General features: G+C 34.9%; 1 protein-coding gene across 1 annotated transcript in view; it reads left to right on the top strand.

Moving 5' to 3' along the window:
- LOC134236215 (protein unc-13 homolog A-like) overlaps window positions 1–21,399 on the top strand; it is a 116,642-nt gene that overhangs the window by 34,297 nt on the left and 60,946 nt on the right. The window contains 7 exon segments of the mRNA XM_062718376.1: window positions 1,196–1,276; window positions 1,278–1,320; window positions 5,021–5,088; window positions 9,106–9,145; window positions 9,366–10,206; window positions 11,636–11,716; window positions 17,327–17,501. Coding sequence (XP_062574360.1) covers window positions 1,196–1,276; window positions 1,278–1,320; window positions 5,021–5,088; window positions 9,106–9,145; window positions 9,366–10,206; window positions 11,636–11,716; window positions 17,327–17,501 — 1,329 coding nt within the window.

Raw genomic sequence — 21,399 nt, forward strand, 5'->3', positions numbered from 1 at the left:
CATTACATTACATTTGTTGTTGATTTTTAATTATGTTCCCTATTAAAATCAAACGAAGTTGGGGAACATAAAAATGTTTTTACTCTGTTTCTTATTATTATTATTATTATTATTATTTTTCTTCTTCTTCCTGAAATATATTTTTTTGTCCGGGAATGATCTTGTAAACTATTCGTCCGATGTAGGTAAAACCTTTTTAGGGTTAGTAGACATGTTATGTAGATTTGCGGAATCAAGGTCATTTTGCGCGCACGTGCTTGCAAGAGCGTGCACGTGCAACACGTCACGTGAAATGACCAATATAATAGATATAGCCACAACTGTTCTATTTTTGGATGAAATGCTTTGAAACTCATAATGTGAGGATATATTAGTAGTATAGACATGACGACATGGTGAAAATAGCAAGATCTCACGCGCATGCACGTGCACTTCGCTCTGATTGGCTGAAACTAAAGTCTCAATATCTTTCTGTGTTTTTTGACGAAATCCTTTGAAATTTTGAACATAGCCATGTATTAGGATATCCTACAACAAGAAATAAAGCAATTATCATGAAAACACGTGCATGCACGTGCGCTGCAATCTGATTGGCTGGAACTTTAAACAGCTATATCTCCCTTGGTTTTCAACCAAACAGGATGGGCCATTATATTTGGAACATAGATAGATATAATGGACTTCTACAAGTAGGTATGCTCACCATGCACATACATACACGTGTGTGAACAAGTGCTGCAATCTGATTGGCTGAAACTTTAAATAGCTATGACTCTCTTAGTTCATTTGTTGTTGATTTTCACCCAAACGGGGTTTAATTTAGAACATCGATAGATGTAATGTTGACTTCTAACGAAATGAGTAAAATCAAACATACACTTGAATGAGCGTATTTTATTAATAATTTTGGATTAAATACTTTAATACTCAGTGTAATAAAATATAGATTGTGCAGACAAGATGATAAGGTCATGACGCAAATGCATTCACATGTGCACGCGTGAAATGCTAAAGTTTAAATGATTTTTGTACACTTCTTTGTAAATGTTGTTAAAATCTCAGATGCATAGAGTTTGTCTTATTTAATGAAGCTTACAGGGAATATGGCACCAAAAGGGAGTTGGGGAGCGTTTTCTTTGAAAATCTTCTTCTCCCGTTACAATTAGCACTAGTTACAGATGTTCTTACATTTCAGGAAGGAGAAGGAAGGTGGTTGTCCTTGGACAGTGAGCTGATAATGAGAAGCGGCAAAATCACAGGAACAAGGTTCCCCACCGTGCCACACAGTACTTCTAGATGCCAGATTTGAATTACCTTATGGTAATTTTTTTTAAAAATAATAAGGTTATATTTTTTGGGAAAATCATAAATAAACTGCACAGATTCAAAAAGGATAATTGATACTGAGTTATACTACACAGAGCAGTTATAAGTTTAAAGCAACCAGGTGTAACAAATAGGAAAGATTTATATACCCCAGTGCTGATATAGAAAGAAAAGAAATATAATATGGTTTATATTTACAAGTTGTGTTGAGCTTAAATTTGTCTAAATAATAATTGCCCAGCTTACAATTAAAATTTTCAACTAAATTTTCAACCACATTATGATAATTTTAAATTCATGCCTATTGCATGGCTTCAATAGATAATTGCCACTTTTGTAGTGTAATACTACCCCATCCCCCCAAATTAATAAATATGACAATCTGGCCTATACAATTTTGGATATTAGATACTTATGTTGATTAGAAGAATAAAATGTTACATTAGATCTAATTTTTAAGCTTTTTTCCTGACAGTTATATAAGATCTAAATGGAGTTTTCAGCCACCTTCTAAAGTGTCCGTTGTATGATTTCATAACATGATATGTTGTTAGATGCATCACTTTCTATATTTTTGGGGATATTATGCAACATTTCTACATTCATCCTCATTTTTTACATAAAAAATCACATTATTAGGTATATTTAAATTTAGTTTTAATTAAACATACAGCCTGAATTTAGAGCTGTATTGCTGATTGAACTTTTAGTGATATTATAGGTAAATGGTCTAGTATTCAAAGACAGATCATACCACTTGCAGATGTCAAAATCGATTGAATGCAATCATCATTAAAGATAGTACATATCTACATTTCCCTGTATAGTGCATTTTCATGTATTAGTCTGCACTTAGTAGTTAGTGCCTTAAGGTTGAATTATTCTTGGAATGAAGTATTGACCTTGTAATTCATTATTGTCTTGGAGTCCCCCAATGAACCATACAAAATAATATACCATCCATATTTAGGAAGACGAAGGATTTTTTTTTTTCTTCATAAATTTACTGAGCAAAAAAAGGCTTTATTTTGATGCTTGTAATTTCATAACAAACTGTGCAAGACAGATTCATGACTGTCATGGGAAAAAGAAATCGGGAGAAAAATAAACTATAGAACTTTTTCTCTCTCTGATGAAATGCAAATTTTTTCCCCCAGCTTTCATTGGTGCCCTATATGTAGGTCAGCAAATGGTAAAATATTGATCTGAAAATTCTTGGTAAACTCTTTCATTTTTTCATCAGATGCAGTAATTCATAAAAAAGCAATTAGGATTAAGTTATAATGATCATCTGTGGAAAGTTGGTATTGTGTACTCTTACAGATTTCTGTTAATGTATTGAAACAAGTTCCTTTCAAGAACAGGATGCCATCATTTAGAGTCTGTAATCAGACAGAATGGGAAAAGATAAGCAGAGAATGAAAGGAGATATGGACCTTTTTTTCAGAGCAAAATGAAGAAAAAGGAAGGGAAAGGGGGTTATAGAAATGAAAGAACTGAATGTTTCATGTCTCTGATAAATACTTTATTGAGACAGGGTGTATTTATACAATTAAGGTTAAGGGGGGGGGGGGTCTGTGTTAAAAAAAAATCCCATTAATACATGCATCTTCCACAACTGGAATTGCTTAGGGTGCATATGCTATGAGCATAAATACTGATATTTGTTTTCTTAATTATAAAGAGATCAAATTGGAAACACGGACATATTTCTGAATTTCAAGTTTTTCAAAGAATTTGAAGAGCTAAAATTAAAAGTAAAATTAAAAACTTTATTTAAAAATTTCCTTAATTCTTTTATACATATGCAATAATTAAGCCATCAACAATCTACTTAGTTATAGCACAGATATAGGTTATCAATAGTAATTATGAAAGTTGCCAATTAAATGAATTAATTTACATAATTTAAAAGCTTTATTTCATGCATTTTCTTAGCAATATGACAAAATTTCCCTGAAAGTCAAAAATTTTCTTGACATATAGGTCTATATTGAGTGGGTCATTGAGATCCCCAGATAAACTCCCTTAGAATGGGCAATTAATGTTTGAGATGCTTGCGTACAATTTTCTGCAGGGACCATTTGAGTTTGACCAGATTCCCATAGAAAACATTACAGAATGTAGTTGAGAAAAAACAGAACATTCTCTGTGGTCCCTTTTAGTCATTTTAAAAAAAAGATTGTTTTTTTTTTTTTTTTTATAATATTTGCTATATAATGCCCACAGATGGAATTGGGTTAGATATGTATGCATAAATTTCCATTTAAGCATTGTCCCTTAAGACCAACAAGGGATAAAGTTGAACATGGTAATCAATGAAACTAAGTCTGATTGCTTGACTGCTTGTCTAGACTGGATTTCTGTTTCATTAGCCAAGGATGATAGAAGTTTATCAACATGCTGTTGATGTTTTCTTTTGTGTAGTACAATCAGGTCTAATATATACAAGCTAGAGGGGGGTATTGAGTTAGGTTCTATTGAACATGTATAAATGCAACCTTTGGCATATTTTTCATGACCTTTCCGGAGACACTTTGAGGTTAAAGTAAAATGGATATTTTAGAAAAATTACCTTTTAAATTAGTTGTTTCATGCATGTATTGATTTCAGATTTCTTATATTGGAGGTTATGGTTTTTAAGAGGAGGAGTTAGTTATTGTAATTTTTGATAGCTGTTTGAACATTTACTTGTTTGTAAAACTTTTTAAAAAACACTGTTTAGACACAGGTTTCAATAAAAATGCAACAGAGCATAAAAAAATACATTGCTTTGATCAAATTCTGTTTTCCCCCCCTCTTACCTTATTACTTATAATCTTAGTCTATCTTGATTGAGCTTTAAGGATGACATTACATCTTTATGTTTTTGTCTACATGTAAATTATTCATTTTCTCCTGTGACATCAATAAAATCACAATATATCTGCTTATACAGATTATCTCTATTGTCCATTTAAGGATGTTAAAAATAATGATTTTACATTATAAACCTATTAACCCCTTCCACACGAAGCTAAATATAAAAATATTGACATCAATTTTCATAAATGTGATTCCCATAGCTATTATAGTTAATATGAGACTTATTCATATAAACAGGTGCATTAATATAAGATTGTTCCAATCAACATCCCATGCATTATTGATACAGAAATATTTATGGCCTGACAAATTTTTTAGAAAACCAGTTTGAATTTCCTTTTAATCAATAATGATTTAAATTCAGTTTTTATAGAACAAAATAATGGTCTGAATTCTCAGGGTAAGTTGCAAGTGATTAATATTTTAATGTTTGATGCATATAATGTTTTTGGAGGAAGTTAAGTGATGTGTAATTTTTCAGATAAATGTAACATTTCTGATTTTGAAGTGTATGACTGTTATGTAACTAAAAATTGAAAGGGGATAGAAAGACAGTTATGTTAGACCCTCACTGAAAAAAAGAACGTAGAAAATTGCATTGCTATTGTGGAATCAGTATAATTTCAATTTACAAGGGTGAAAGACTTCAAAAATGATACATGTATTATGGAAAAAATAATGGACACAGAGTCAGAATTGTTTCAACTGTAGTATCAAGTGTACTGTAGTTTTTATGTTACTGCACATTGAATTTTTTAAAAAAAAATAGAAATTGATAATAACTGAATAATTTATTTATGTTTGATTCTTAATTTTTTTTTACTTGAAGATCTCCCAGAGGCTGAAGCTGCTGAGCTGGAGAATAAACTAAAAGTCCTCAACACTATAGACCAAGAGGTATGTGTTAAGTCCTTAATCCTCAACACTATAGACCAAGAGGTATGTCACTTAAGTCCTCAATCCTCAACACTATAGACCAAGAGGTATGTGATAAGTCCTCAATCCTCAACACTATAGACCAAGAGTTATGTGTTAGGTCCTCAATCCTCAACACTATAGACCAAGAGGTATGCGTTAAGTCCTCAACACTATAGACCAAGAGGTATGCGTTAAGTCCTCAACACTATAGACCAAGAGGTATGCATTAAGTCCTCAATCCTCAACACTATAGACCAAGAGGTATGTGATAAGTCCTCAATCCTCAACACTATAGACCAAGAGGTATGTGTTATATAGGTCCTCAATCCTCAACACTATAGACCAAGAGGTATGTGTTAGGTCCTCAATCCTCAACACTATAGACCAAGAGGTATGCATTAAGTCCTCAATCCTCAACACTATAGACCAAGAGGTATGTGCTAAGTCCTCAATCCTCAACACTATAGACCAAGAGGTATGTGTTAGGTCCTTAATCCTCAACTCTATAGACCAAGAGGTATGTGTTATATAGGTCCTCAATCCTCAACTCTATAGACCAAGAGGTATGTGTTATGTCATCAATCCTCAACACTATAGACCAAGAGGTATGCGTTATATAGGTCCTCAATCCACAACACTATAGACCAAGAGGTATGCGTTATATAGGTCCTCAATACTCAACACTATAGACCAAGAGGTATGCGTTATATAGGTCCTCAATCCTCAACTCTATAGACCAAGAGGTATGTTTTAGGTCCTCAATCCTCAACGCTTTAGACAAAGAGGTATGTGTTAAGTCCTCGATTCCCAAAACTATAGACCAAGAGTATGTCAGTTAAATCTTCAATTCTAAACACTATAGACCAAGAGGTATGTGATAGGTCCTCAATCCTCAACACTATAGACCAAGAGGTATGTCTTAGGACCTCGATTCTCAACACTATAGACCCAGAGGTAATGTGCTAAGTCCTCAATCCTCAACACTATAGACCAAGAGGTATGTGTTAAGTCCTCAATCCTCAACACTTTAGACCAAGAGGTATGTGTTAAGTCCTTGATCCCCAAAACTATAGACCAAGAGGTATGTGTTAGGTCCTCAATCCTCAACACTATAGACCAAGAGGTATGTGTTAGGTCCTCAATCCTCAACACTATAGACCAAGAGGTATGTCACTTAAGTCCTCAATCCTCAATACTATAGACCAAGAGGTATGTCACTTAAGTCCTCAATCCTTAACACTAAAGAGTTATGCGTTAAGTCCTCAATCCTCAACACTTTAGACCAAGAGGTATGCGTTAAGTCCTCAATCCTCAACACTATAGACCAAGAGGTATGCGTTAAGTCCTCAATCCTCAACACTTTAGACCAAGAGGTATGCATTAATCCTCAATCCTCAAAACTATGGATCAAGAGGTATGCGTTTAGTCCTCAACACAACAGATCAAGAGGTATGTGTGAAGTCCTGAACACTATAGACTGAGTAGGTAGACCAAGAGATATGTGATAAATTCTCAATACTAGATACCAAGAAGCATATGTCAATCAGTTTCAGTAAAGTATTAGTGACTAGATAGTAAAGTGTTGAGTCCTCCATTCTAAAGTTTTTAGCTCACCTGAGCCGAAGGCTCAAGTGAGCTTTTCTGATCACATTTTGTCCGGCGTCCGTCTGTCCGTCTGTCTGTCCGTAAACTTTTCACATTTTCAACTTCTTCTCAAGAACCGCTGGGCCAATTTCAACCAAACTTGCCACAAAGCATCCTTGGGTAAAGGGGATTCAAGTTTGTTCAAATGAAGGGCCACGCCCTTTTCCAAGGGGAGATAATTATGAATTAGAGAAAAATTAATGGCATTTTTAAAAAATCTTCTTCTCAAGAACCACTGGGCCAGGAAAGATGAAACTCATGTGGAATCATCCTCAGGTAGTGTAGATTCAAGTTTGTTCAAATCATGACCCCCGGGGCTAGGGTGGGGCCAAAAAAAGTTTTACATAGAAATATGTAGGAAAAATCTTTAAAAATCTTCTTCTCAAGAACCACTGGGCCAGGAAAGATGAAACTCATGTGGAATCATCCTCAGGTAGTGTAGATTCAAGTTTGTTCAAATCATGACCCCCGGGGCTAGGGTGGGGCCAAAATGGCCGACCCAAGTTTTACATAGAAATATATAGGAAAAATCTTTAAAAATCTTCTTCTCAAGAACCACTGGGCCAGGAAAGATGAAACTCATGTGGAATCGTCCTCAGGTAGTGTAGATTCAAGTTTGTTCAAATCATGACCCCCCGGGGCTAGGGTGGGGCCAAAATGGCCGACCCTAGTTTTACATAGAAATAAGTAGGAAAAATCTTTAAAAATCAAGAACCACTGGGCCAGGAAAGATGAAACTCATGTGGAATCATCCTCAGGTAGTGTAGATTCAAGTTTGTTCAAATCATGACCCCCGGGGCTAGGGTGGGGCCAAAATGGCCGACCCAAGTTTTACATAGAAATATATAGGAAAAATCTTTAAAAATCTTCTTCTCAAGAACCACTGGGCCAGGAAAGATGAAACTCATGTGGAATCATCCTCAGGTAGTGTAGATTCAAGTTTGTTCAAATCATGACCCCCGGGGCTAGGATGGGGCCAAAATGGCCGACCCAAGTTTTACATAGGAATAATAGGAAAAATCTTTAAAAATCTTCTTCTCAAGAACCACTGGGCCAGGAAAGATGAAACTCATGTGGAATCATCCTCAGGTAGTGTAGATTCAAGTTTGTTCAAATCATGACCCCCCGGGGCTAGGATGGGGCCAAAATGGCCGACCCAAGTTTTACATAGGAATATATAGGAAAAATCTTTAAAAATCTTCTTCTCAAGAACCACTGGGCCAGGAAAGATGAAACTCATGTGGAATCATCCTCAGGTAGTGTAGATTCAAGTTTGTTCAAATCATGACCCCCGGGGCTAGGGTGGGGCCAAAATGACCCAAGTTTTACATAGGAATATATAGGAAAAATCTTTAAAAATCTTCTTCTCAAGAACCACTGGGCCAGGAAAGATGAAATTCATGTGGAATCATCCTCAGGTAGTGTAGATTCAAATTTGTTCAAATCATGACCCCCGGGGCTAGGGTGGGGCCAAAATGGCCGACCAAAGTTTTACATAGGAATATATAGGAAAAATCTTTAAAAATCTTCCTCTCCAGAACCACTGGGCCAGGAAAGCTGAAACTCATGTGGAATCATCCTCAGGTAGTGTAAATTCAAGTTTGTTCAAATCATGACCCCCGGGGCTATGGTGAGGCCAAAATGGCCGACCAAAGTTTTACTTAGGGATTTATAGGGAAACCTTTTAAAATCATCTTTTCAAGTACTTCAAAGCTATGATTAGTGATATTAATATAGAATCATCTTCAGGTAGTGTAGATTCTAATTTGTTTCATGAACCCCTGGGGGGAAAGCCCCCCCCCCCCCCCCACCCGTAAACTTTCATTTCTGATCTGATATGTGCTTTTTCCAAGCCAATGTGCTCAGGTGAGCGCTGTGGCCCCTGGGCCTCTTGTTATTAAATTCCAACACTGTGATTCTAGAGGTATGTATCAAGACATAATTATTAATCCATGGCACAAGAGTACAAAAGGTTACATAACTTGGTCATGTATACTTGAATGTTAAAGTTAATACTTGTCAGGAAGATGATATTTTTTCAATTTAAAAATGATTTACACTTAGTATTGATTACCAGTATGGTAACTGTCAGTTTCAACTTCAAGTTGTAATATAAATACTATAATATGTAAATGTTATTCAATATTGTTGAAGTCATGAAATGTATATTCTCATGTGAATTTCAGTATGAGTGAAACAAGAACAAATTAAAATGTGATAATGTATCCTGATATTTATACCGGTACCCATGTGAAAGATTAACAGCCTTATAGTGATTGCTTTGTGTAAAGTTGATAGATGTCTAGCACTATTATCTAGTTGTTAAGGGATATTTTGTGTGTTATTTTGCAGTTAATGACCATACAGCGCCAAAATACCTACTCCACTCAATGTAAGTAGACAGATTATACAGGGAAAGGGACATAATTCCTACAGTAATTCCTCTACTAGTATTTATATAAAGGAAAAGAAGCATCTGAACTTTTCATGTTTGCAAGTAGAATAATTATTCAAAATGGTTTCTTTATAAAGTATTGTCATATTAGACAATTGATTATTTGTTTGCATCTCTTTTTGCATATGATATATAACTTGTAACATTAATTTGACAGCTGGGATGTCTGAAGATAGTGATTATAAGAGTGACAATAGCTACCCCCCTCCTCACCAACACAATGTGTCCGTCAGACAGTTTCCTCTCCATGAACCTAGTCGAGATTTCTACTATAATGGACAGTTTGATTCATTTGACGGAGGGGGTATGGATGATGATCGGCGAGGATCTTTCGACCGATTTGAAAGTTTTGACGAAGAGGAGTCGTACAACGATCATCATTGCCACGATGTTTATCAGCGGGACTTATCCCCGGAGCCAGATAACGAATCTTACGATGAAGAAGAATTGACGCACTGTTCCGAAAGAAGGAGTCAGGATGACCCAGATTACGATCAGGATCAGGATTACTCTTTACAGGGATCCGAATACGATCAAGAGGAGTACGACGACTACGAACGTCCCAAACTGAACGAGCGGAGCTTCAGTGAGGAGGATGGGAGTTACTCGGGAGGAAGGGTGATGAGTCGGACGATTAGTGAAGAAGAGTCATCCAGTCGAGGACGGATGTATGATAGGACCTTCAGTGAGGAAAGTAACAGAATGTATAGCGAGGAGAGCAACCGAGATCGACACTCAATGGATAGAACGATCAGTGAAGACAGCAGTCGAGAGAGACAGCAGTATTACGATCAGGAGGAGGATCGTAGGCCTTCTTATACGCACAATCATCGGGGAAGTTACGACTTGAAGGATAGAGATTTTGGGAGGGAGTGGGATCAGTACTATCAGGATGAAGAAACCACTTACGTTCAGAGCCGGAGTGACACGGAATCTGAGCACATGTCATATAACAGCAGACCAAGAAAGAGCAGGCAGTATTCCTATACAAACAGAGGGTACGTATCATTTTCATCTAGGATTTCACAGGAAGGATATTAATCTACCTCTTCTTTCTTGAAAGTTTTTTTTTTTCTTTTATTTTTAGCTTTGGGTGAGTTTCATATATATGTTAACCAATAAGCAGATTAAAAAAGAAATTTGATATTGCTCTATATAGTAGAATACTATTATGTAACAACAGAAATACTGTATATCAGTTAATTTCTGCTACACATTTTTTGCTAGATTATTGTTTGTTATTTGTATGTGATTTTAATTTATGAATAGAATTAAATAACTTTAACTAATAAACTATTGAAAACTGATAGGTTGAAGCAATTTAAAGTCCCAAAGTGCTGTTTTTGACTTTTTTACAAAAATTTCTGATGTACTAATCAATGCATGTAAATGATACTAGTATAACTTCAAAGAAAACCCAATGTATGAAGATCTCTTGATGATTGCATATCATACAGAATTAGATGACAAATAGTGTAGTAACTTTAAAATTCCAGAACTGATTACAACCCATTTGGTATGCAAATTTTCATTAAGTACAATAGAGTGTGTATGGTCTCCTTCAAAAATGCAAACAAGGAATGCGTAATTCTGTCCCTGGGGCCAAATTCGGAAGAACATGCCCAGTTGACCTTTAGGGTAGATAGTATATCTTGGGCTGAATCACAGAAGAGGAATTTCCAGTAACTCGGCACAATATTGTTAGAAACACAAGAGGCCACAATGAACAGGAGTTTGTCGGTCCCAGGGGCAAGGCCAATCATTCAATTTCATACAATGGGGGCCTTCTATTAGAGATTAAGCAATTTCATTGACATTAAAATTGTTTTCTGCATTGAAGATTACTTTATTGACTTGGAATAGGATTAAAGCATTATGATTAATTTATTTTTTTTAATTTGTTTTTTGGAGATACCAAAGTTTTCTGTTTTTCTCTGAAACTTTAAATGTTAGTGGAAATACTACAAATGACATATTTGTGTTTTTCCTTATAAAAGCAGGAACAAAAAAATGCAGAAGGTAGCAATCAATTTAAAGGGAAATTAAAATAGGCAAAATGTCAGAGGAAAAAAAATATTCCTTTCAACCAACATTTACTTTCAACCAAATTTACTTTATTGGATGACCTCAGATCATTGGGATCTTTGGCCCAATATCTTCAGTAATTTTCTCTCCAACATCTTGAGAACAAATTGCCAATAGAAAAAGCCCTAAATAATCATCACCATTTCTAATGCCATTTTCATGAAGGATGCAATTAAGTACCTGAGGTGAATATGAAATTTCATGATGTAAATGGGAAGATATGATTTGAAGTGATAATCAAAAAATCAATTGCCAACAGTAACCTGACTAAACTGGTATATATAATAGGTGTGAAGTGGAACAGTATAATTATAATTGTTTAGCGTTTTTCTTGTCTTGCAGAAGCCCAGCCAGAAGTGGAGATTCCCTGACCAATACTACAAACATGACCAACACCAGTAAAATCAGCACTCAGGATTTCAGGTAAGGTCATCGTATGTGGGTTGTACTGTAACTTGGACATAATTGAGTGGTCAAAACTTCGGGAAATTTCAAAGTATACTCTGGTTCTGAAAAAAAGTTTGGGTTTGATGTTGAAACATGTAACCCCCCACCTTTCAAAATAATCTATGAAAAGTAGGCCAAACTTATATGTCACGAAGTAAAAAGTCATAGTACATTTGGATAGATCATTTTTATTTTAATACACTTGTAACAATATATGAAAAGCTCATTCTTTGGGGTACAAAAGGTATTATAGTTAAGGTTAATATTTGAAAAGGAGGTCAAAGGTCAAGGTCAAAACGATACTTGTACATGTAGTTCTCTCATTTGTAATGAAATAGATATATTGAGAATTCAGGAATAATATAGCAAAGCTTTTTGGAATCCCCAGGGAAACAATTATTTTTAAATTAATGGTTATAACTAATTCTGTTATAACAAATTAACAGATATTACAATGGTGAACTGACATGTATAGATTAATAAAAAATTGACATTCTTTTATAACAAATTTTTAAAGGTCTCCAAATAAAAAGATATTGCATTAACTTTATTTAAAAAAAAATGTATTTTAGCTCTTCATTAATTTGATTTAAAATTTGAACAATGCATATTGCATGAAAGAATTTAATTTATTTCACTTTAAGTTCAGTTCAGTAGAATTTCTTTCTTTCCTATTGGGATCTCTTTTTTTTCTTCATATTGATTTGAAACCCAGGCTAATTCTGCTTTTTTCTGTTTTATTTTGTAACTAAAGTTTCATGGCGTTTGATTGAAATTAGAACCCTGGAGGGTATATAGGAGAGGTAAAGATTAAGACCACATTTTATAGGATTCTGTCAATTTTTCACAGAGTAATAGCTATCATGGAACTAAATTCAGCATATTTGGAAAGCATTCATTTTATGACTTGATGTAATAGCAGTTTTTACAAAATGAGCTTGCTCCCACATACTTGTATGTTGCTAGATGTTAAATTATTTTGCTCCCACATATGTTGCAGGATGTTTATGTTGCTGGGTGTTAGCTAACCTAGCTCTCACACATGTCGCTGGATGTTAGCTGATCTAGCTCCCACATATGTTGCTGGATGTTTGCTGATCTAGCTCCCACTTATGTCGCTAGATATTATTTGCTCTAGCTCCCATATATGTTGCTAGATGTTAACTGATCTAGCTCCCATGTATGTTGCTAGATGTTAGCTGATCTAGCTCCCACATATGTTGCTGGATGTTTGCTGATCTAGCTCCCACTTATGTCGCTAGATATTATTTGCTCTAGCTCCCATATATGTTGCTGTAGCTCCCATATATGTTGCTGTATGTTAGCTGATCTAGCTCCCATGTATGTTGCTAGATGTTAGCTGATCTAGCTCACATGTATGTTGCTAGATGATAGCTGATCTAGCTCACATGTATGTTGCTAGATGATAGCTTATCTACATTCTGCAGTCAATAGCTGTCATAAAGATTTGTTTTAATGTTGCCATTTAAATAAAAGAAGTTATAAAAAAACAATGAAACACATTTTAGGATAGGCTTTTAATTGGCTTCTTGTTCATACCTGTTGCACTGAATATATTCACATTTTGAAATAAGACCATTACTTTAATTTTATTGTAAAAACACCGAGCGTGAAGTTCTGTTTAAGCTAGGGGTCAAATTTCTAAATAAGTGTCAATGAGCGCCAATGGCAATAAAATAATTAGGTCCGTCAGTACAGTAAGTTTATACATAACTTTGTAGTATACATTGTGGCCCTCATCAAACAAAGACAGGCCGGCCGGTATTGAAATTGTCAGTGGTAAGGGGGAAGGGGTATAATGGAATTTCAACATTGATTAGTTAGATTAATATTCTATGAACAAGGTTAATTTAATTACATATTGAATAGACATCTTAAAAGCACATTTTTCAGTCTGCTTAATAAAGAATACAGAATATGTGAAACACTGAGCCAAAGAAACGAACACCAGTATTTTGCTCTTGTAACATACGTAATGAAGCTTCTCTGTCCCTGTCTCCATTTCCTCATATGAATGAAAAATGAAATTACATATTGATGGATCAGAAAGTCATTAAATAAGCTACTCTGGCATGGAAAACGAGGTAATTATCTTCGTCTTTAAAGTGCCACAAGTCATAAGAGTACGGATTTAGATACCAGTTCAAATTCGGCCCTTGATGCTTTAGTCCCAGAAAATCAGCCTGTTGCACTGAATGAAAATTTATGCTGAGCTTTCGTGACTTCATGAACAGAGGGAGTTATTTCTTAACTGAGTTCTTTCCAACTTTTAGGTAATGGATAAATAACTCCTGGGTTTTGAATGGTGTGACAAGAGACAAATATACGGCCTTCTCTATTGTGTGTACTTTAAAGGTTTAAATAAACTTTTTTCTTACCCTGTTCAAATGAAAACATGGATCATGTGAAAAGTTAAAGGTCGTATTATGGAATTTCTGTCAAGTTTACACTGCCGGAATTAGCTTATATGTGAGAGAAAGCTTATATATAACTATGGAATGTATTTTGAAGTGTTTAGACATTCTATCATAGTAAGTTTCTAGCTTTGTTATCATGGTAATGTGGAGAAATGGTTTTTGGTCAAGTATAAGTGTCTTAAAATTGATTTTCAATTGTCTTTACAGTTAAAATTTCAAAACAGTGTACATATTTCATATAAAGCATGTTTAACTAACCCTTTAAGTCAGAGATCAAAGGTTTATATAATTATAGTTGGTGGTCAGTTTTGCTCATTCTGTTCTGGACAAAATCGGATAATTAAAAATAAGTACACATTAGTAAGTTGACATCTGAAAGTTTGTACCAATGAAGAAAAAACTCTATAAATGGGGGGGGGGGGGGGGGGCTTGCATAATTTCAAATCAAATAAATTTTATACTCCCAATTGCTGTCACCATCTTTGTTTTCATGGTTGGCCAGACATAGAACTGGATGACCTGGGAACTACAAATTTTACTAACTACAGAGTAGGACAAGGTAGAGGTAGTTGTTCAATTGTGCATATCATAAAAATTGAAATTTCTGTCAACACCACAAAACTTTATTCCCATAAAATTTAATTAAACCATAATACTTTGTATTTTGAGATGGGATAGGGTGAAATTATTCTTGTTTAAAGAATTCGAACGAAACCTCTAACAAGACTAACATACCTCTAAAATGTTCTAATGATGTAATGCAGTGAAGGAGCATTAATCATTTAATGATATAACCCTGTGATTGATCAGAGGTACTACTACATCATTTATAAATGCATCCAATGGACTGCTACTTTGAATCACTTGTAGATTTGAAATCTTTTGGGATGCTAATTGAACACTTAACAGCTGGGAAAAAGATAAATATATATAAAAACATGTGTAATATTCTCATGCAATACAGATTTCAGTCAAACGGTAACTGAGAAATAAAATAATTTCAAATGTAAGCATACAGTTCATATTAATTCTTTCAATTAAATTAAAAGACAACCTAGATAGTAGGACGCACTGGTAATTTAAGCTAATATTGTTTTTCGTACAGATCTTTCTTTTCAACTGTACTATAAGATCAAGTGTGCATTATGATTAGATGATGGACAAACTTTATATGCTAATGAAGCCAGATATAAATAGTTATGCCAGAGGGATAGACTTTGGCAAGAAGCCTGCATTGTCAAACATGCAGATGGACAATAGACATAGATTTAGGCTAAAGTCAAAGCAATTATTCATTCAATTTTACCACATTAGGGACCCGTGCATTCATGAATATATTTCACAGAAGGTGTATTGAAATTTTTCTTTGTATAAACAACTCTGTATATATGATAGTTGCTGTCCATTGCTTAATATTATGAAGTTATTTATAATCCATATCTCTCCAGTTATGAAAATTCATACCAGAAATGCCCAATTTCAAAATTTCTCAGCAAGAAACATATGGAGATAAGGAACAGTATTCCAGATCAAAAGTCCATAAAACAATACAAAACAGGAGCAGAGCAAACACGGACCTCCAAATCATCCAGAGGTGGGATCAGGTGCCATGGAGGAGTGAGCATCCCCTGCCTAGAGATCCTTAATACCAACAAATCCAACAGTTCTATAAATCATTATACCCCCCACAAAGGAAGTTTGGGGGGGGGTATATAGGAATCACCTTGTCTGTCTGTCCGTCTGTCTGTGCAAACGTGTCCGGTCCATATCTTTCTTATGGAGGAACATTAGAATCTACTACTCCACACAAAGATTGCCCATGACCTAAGGGTGTATCATGACCTTGACCCAAGGTCATTTGGGGAAGTTTAAGGTCACTGGAAGAAAAATTTCATAATTCGTGTCCGGTTCATATCTTTCTTATGGATAAACTTGGTAGGTTCTCATTTCACACACAGATTGCCCATGACCTAAGAGTGTGATGACCTTGACCCAAGGTCATTTGGGGAACTTCAAGGTCACTGGAAGAAAATTTTCATAATTTGTGTCCGGTCCATATCTTTCTTATGGATAAGTTTGGTAGGTTCTCATTTCACACAAAGATTGCCCTTGACCCAAGGGTGTGTCATGACCTTGACCCAAGGTCATTTGGGGAAGTTCAAGGTCACTGGAAGAAAAATTTCATAATTTGTGTCCGGTCCATATCTTTCTTATGGATAAGTTTGGTAGGTTCTCATTTCACACAAAGATTGCCCTTGACCCAAGGAAGTGTCATGACCTTGACCCAAGGTCATTTGGGGAAGTTCAAGGTCACTGGAAGAAAAAGTTTATGATTCATGTCCAGTCTACATCTTTTTTATTGATAAACTTGGTAGGTTCTCATTTCACACAAAGATTGCCCATGACCCAAGGGTGTGTCATGACCTTGACCCAATGTCATTTGGGGAACTTCAAGGTCAGTGGAAGAAAAATTTCATAATTTATGTGTGATACATATCTTTATTATGGAAAAACTCACTTCTGAAAAACCCAGCGGGGGGTATTTTGTCCAGTTTGGACAGATCTAGTTTTGTCAGGCATAATCTGTCGGTCTGTCTATCTGTCATGTATTTTGAAGAATGTTAGAGCTAGGGTATTGACATTTCTTGGTGCACTTCTTGAAAATATGGCTCAATGTAAAATACCAAGGTCACTGACCCGGTGACCCTTAAATTTGACCTTTGACCTACTTTTCAACATACACCATTTTTACATGTATTCTTGGACTTAGAGAGGTAAATCTTTGCTGTTTGAACTATAATGCCAGTATTTAACTGTTAGTTCTATCTACATCTTTAATGATGTGTCATATGTGTATTCCTCAATGGAACACTTTAGATATATCTGGTCATTATTCATTGTACAAACATGACACCTACCACCCACAATTCAAATGCTGCTATGAACTGCTAAGCAAATAGATGGTAATTTCATGGTGTAACATGTACATCTTAAATTTGCTTTGGTTAGCCCCAAATCCAGACTCAAATCAATTACTTGTTTAATATTTGGGTTTTAAACTTTCCTGAGAACTTAACCCATTCCTTTCAGAAGCTATTCATTCTCTCACGTTTATTGTGTTAATGTGTGTAATGATTGCTTTTTTCAGTCCAATTAATAGCCAGACAAGCCTAAGTGGTCTGAGTCGTCAAAGCGAACAGGAGCGAAGTGATGGCCCCCTGGATTACCAGTACAAGTACACCCCATACCACGAGATGCAGGAGTCCCCCGCCAAAATCAGGTGGAGCCAGGCCGTCAAGAGAATTAACACAGAGCTTAATAAGGTAATCCTTTGTTAATTAAAAATTGAGTTAAACTTAAATTTTGAAGTATGAGTATACCATGGAATGTTAGGAGAAAGGATGGAGCTGGATAATATAATGAAGGTAAGAACTAAATGTTAAATCCAATCTTATGTAGGAAAAAGATAGTGTGCCTTATGAGAACTTGAGCAGTTACTTCTAAAATAAGTGTGATGCTGAGTTTTTGTGAATGGAACCTTTCTGAAATGGTTGGTGTCCATGTTCAATTACATTTAGGAAGCTTGCAAGTGTCATTGAATCAAGACTCCAATACCAAGGGATATTGATCTGCAATGATATTGCGTATGCATGAATGGCAGACTTTCAGTTATTTCATCGTAAATTTGAAGACAAAACACGGAAGATCACACTGGATTTCGAGACGGTCCATTGGTTTCTGGGGAAGAAAGTGTGTTTGTGTGCATGAGGATGACATAAGATCCACATTTAGATCAGAGGATGGATTTAGGATCTGAAGGATTTGGAAGATGAAGAATGATGCTTCATTAAACAGTCATGTTAATTAGTTTTAGAAAAAAAAAAGAGATGTTAAATGTTACGAGATAAGGAATTGGGGAAAAAATAGAACTTCATAGTACATAGATTTCTTTTTATCAAAGTTCTTTATGATACATGATTTTTACTTGGGATGCTCACTCCTCCATGGCACCTGATCCCACCTCTGATGTTTTTGAGGTCTGTGTTTGCCCTGTTCCTATTTTGTATTGTTTTTTGACCTTTGAGCTTAAATACTGTTCGTTATTTCCATATATTTCATTGATATCGAAATCTTGCCATCATGGGTCTCTTAAAAGAGAGATAACTCGGAAAAATTTTAAGTTTTTTTAATACTCTCTGAATGTTATTTCAGAAAAATTACTTCCTGATTGTAATTGAAATATGATTTTCTTTGATATATAAGGCAAAATGAGATTGAACATTGCTGTGAAATTGGAGTGAGTCAAGTAAAGCTATCCTTGGAAAAAAATCTGTACAAAGTGATTTAAGAGATAAAGTTAATTAGTCTGAAAGCTGCTGGAAATTGGATAGAAATGCCAAACCTTGGGCAGAAGTTTCTGAAAATCTCTCATTTGAATATGATATGGTCAGTGACATTTATGCAACTTGAAGATTGATCTTATTAATTCTAAATGAGTGGTAATACAAAAAGAAAGCAGAGAAACATTTTGCTTGCATGCAGAGAACAAAATCTGCATCAAAGGTCTTGTGCTGTCATATGGATTTAATTATAAGGTTGAATTCAGGAGTAAAGGAAGACTGGTCATCTTTACAAGGCAGATTAAACAAAAATGTGTCCTTTTGAGTCCTGGCCTTTGGGCTATTGCACCTCAGTGAGTAAATGGATATATCTTTAGCAGACAGTAAATAGTCTTTAAAAGTCAAATATGCTGACTTTTTTCAAGGCTTGGTGTGTACAATTCAAGCAAGAAGTTAGTGGCTGTAACAAAGCTTAAAAAGCTCATATGTACTACTGGCAGTAGAATTAACAGATATGCAAACAATGATCTTTTATTATTTTCTGTCTTTATTCAAACAAAATTGATTCAAAGAACATTTTGGCAGACAAATTGTTGAATAGTAATAGAAAGTATGTTAGAAAAGGACTGCAAGAAAAAGTACATGTACTAAATTAATTTGTCACTGAAAAGACTGTTGCAATAATTATCATGCACATTATGCATAGATATGTTAAAACAGGTTGAAGATCTTGATTTCGCAATTAAATCATAGATTGGTTGATTTAATATTGACACTTGTAGCATGAATAATGCATATATTTTCATTGCAATTTAGATTCACTGCTTGAATGGTTGACACACAGCTCTTAGTTTTGTTCACCTGACCTTTAGGTAGCTTAGTGGGCAGCAGGCCTGGAGGTCACAAATCTTAGACGAGCTCACTTTGGATCGCAGTCCCACTTTTCTGCTATATTATAAATGCCTTTGGGAAAAGTAGGACGAAGATCAAAAGTAAGATTGTCTCAGTTTTAGGGCCCCAGGCCTTGTGATGCATGGATATTTGCATTACCCCCAGAAATACTGGGGCTACTTTTAGTTGAATGCCAAACATCATTTACAGAGCTTGCTACAATTTTACCATAAAGGTCTCCTAATCCTTACCATTCTTGTGATTTTCTCAGATTTTCTTCATAGAATATAATTTTAATATTTTAGACAAACATGCATTGTGTGCTTAAAAAATCAGGACTGCATGTAGATACTGCTTGTTTTTTGAATGTCGGCCGGTGCACACCCATTTTGTCATATATTAATACTTGTAAACAATACATGCAGGTTTCCTAGTCTGCAAGGTGCACTGTAAAACCCCTCACTTCAAGTATTGATAACTGCAATAAGTTTACCAAGGTGACAGTTAGGAAGTTAGGGCAGACTGAAATTGATATTTATTTTGCAGACAGACAATTAATATTTAACTGGTTGATTGTGATTGAAAATTGATGAGTTCTCTTTTTTTTTTCTCATATTGATTCTTATTAAACCTGCTCAAGTTTCAAAATTAAAAAAAATCCTAAGGCTTCTGAAAATTTGACTCTTCAGATATTTTTTTTGCATTGCAATATATCTTTCAGCACTTTGTCTTCAAAAATCATTTTCTTGTGATCAGTTTTTGAACTTATTTTTTCCATAAGAATAAAAGGTATGAAAGAGAACAGATATTATTTATTTATATGTAGAATAGGAAAATTGGCAGGAAAAGCCTTAAAAATGTATAAATTAATTTTAAAAAATAATGGTTGTTCAGTGAGAACTGAGTTTAACGATTGTCTTTTTGAATGCTCTTCAGTTTCATTCATGATACCTAAATTTTTCAACATGCAGTCCAAAATGAAAAAGGGGATGGTGGGGGAAATTTTTTCCTTTTATTCAAATGATTTTGATTATAACTAGTGCTAATTGTAACGGGGACCGTTACAGATGTTCCCCAAACGCTCCCCAACTCCCTTTTGGTGCCATATTCCCTGTTATCTCTATTAAATAAGAAATACTTTATGGAATTTAGACTTAATCAAGGTCTTCCAAAAAAAATACAAAATATATTAAAAAATAGGCATTGCACGCGTGTTCATGTGCGTAACGACCATATTATCTTGTCTACACTATCTAAAATTTTAATAATATCAAAGCATTTAAACCAAAAGTATTAAAAAATGCACTCATTCGAGTGTATTTTTTATTTTACTCATTTCACGTGCACGCACGTGCAAGCACGTGCATAATGACTACACCTTCTTGTAGGAGTCCCTTATATTTATCCAAGTTCTAAATCCCATCCTGTTTGGTTGAAAAACAAGAGAGTTATAGCCATTTGAAGTTTCAGCCAATCAGATTGCAGCACACGTGCATGCGCGTGATTTCATGAATATTTTCTATATCATATGTTAGGATATTGTAATGCATGACTATGTTTTAAATTTCAAAGCATTTCGTCAAAAAACAAACGAGATATAGCCATTTAAAGTTTTAGCCAATCAGATTACAGCACGCGCGCATGCGCATGCTTTTATTAAAATTTTAATATATCATGCTGTAGATCTTCATAATGTAGGACCATGTTCAAAATTTCAAAAGATTATGACAAGAAACAAGAAAGATATTGAGACTTTAGTTTCAGCCAATCAGAGCAAAGCGCACGTGCATGCACGTGAGATCTTGCTATTTTGACCATGCCATCTTGTCTATACTACTAATGTATCCTTACATTATGAGTTTCAAAGCATTTTATCAAAAAATAGAAAAGTTCCGACTATATCTATTATATTGGTTATTTCAAGTGTTGCACGTGCGCGCTCTTGCAAGCACGTGCGCGCAAAATGACCATGATTCCGCAAATCTGCATA

The sequence above is a fragment of the Saccostrea cucullata genome, unplaced genomic scaffold (assembly GCF_032062105.1).
Source record: "Saccostrea cucullata isolate Sc308-1 unplaced genomic scaffold, CSIRO_AGI_Scuc_v1 ctg172, whole genome shotgun sequence".
NCBI classification, from domain to species: Eukaryota; Metazoa; Mollusca; class Bivalvia; order Ostreida; family Ostreidae; genus Saccostrea; species Saccostrea cuccullata.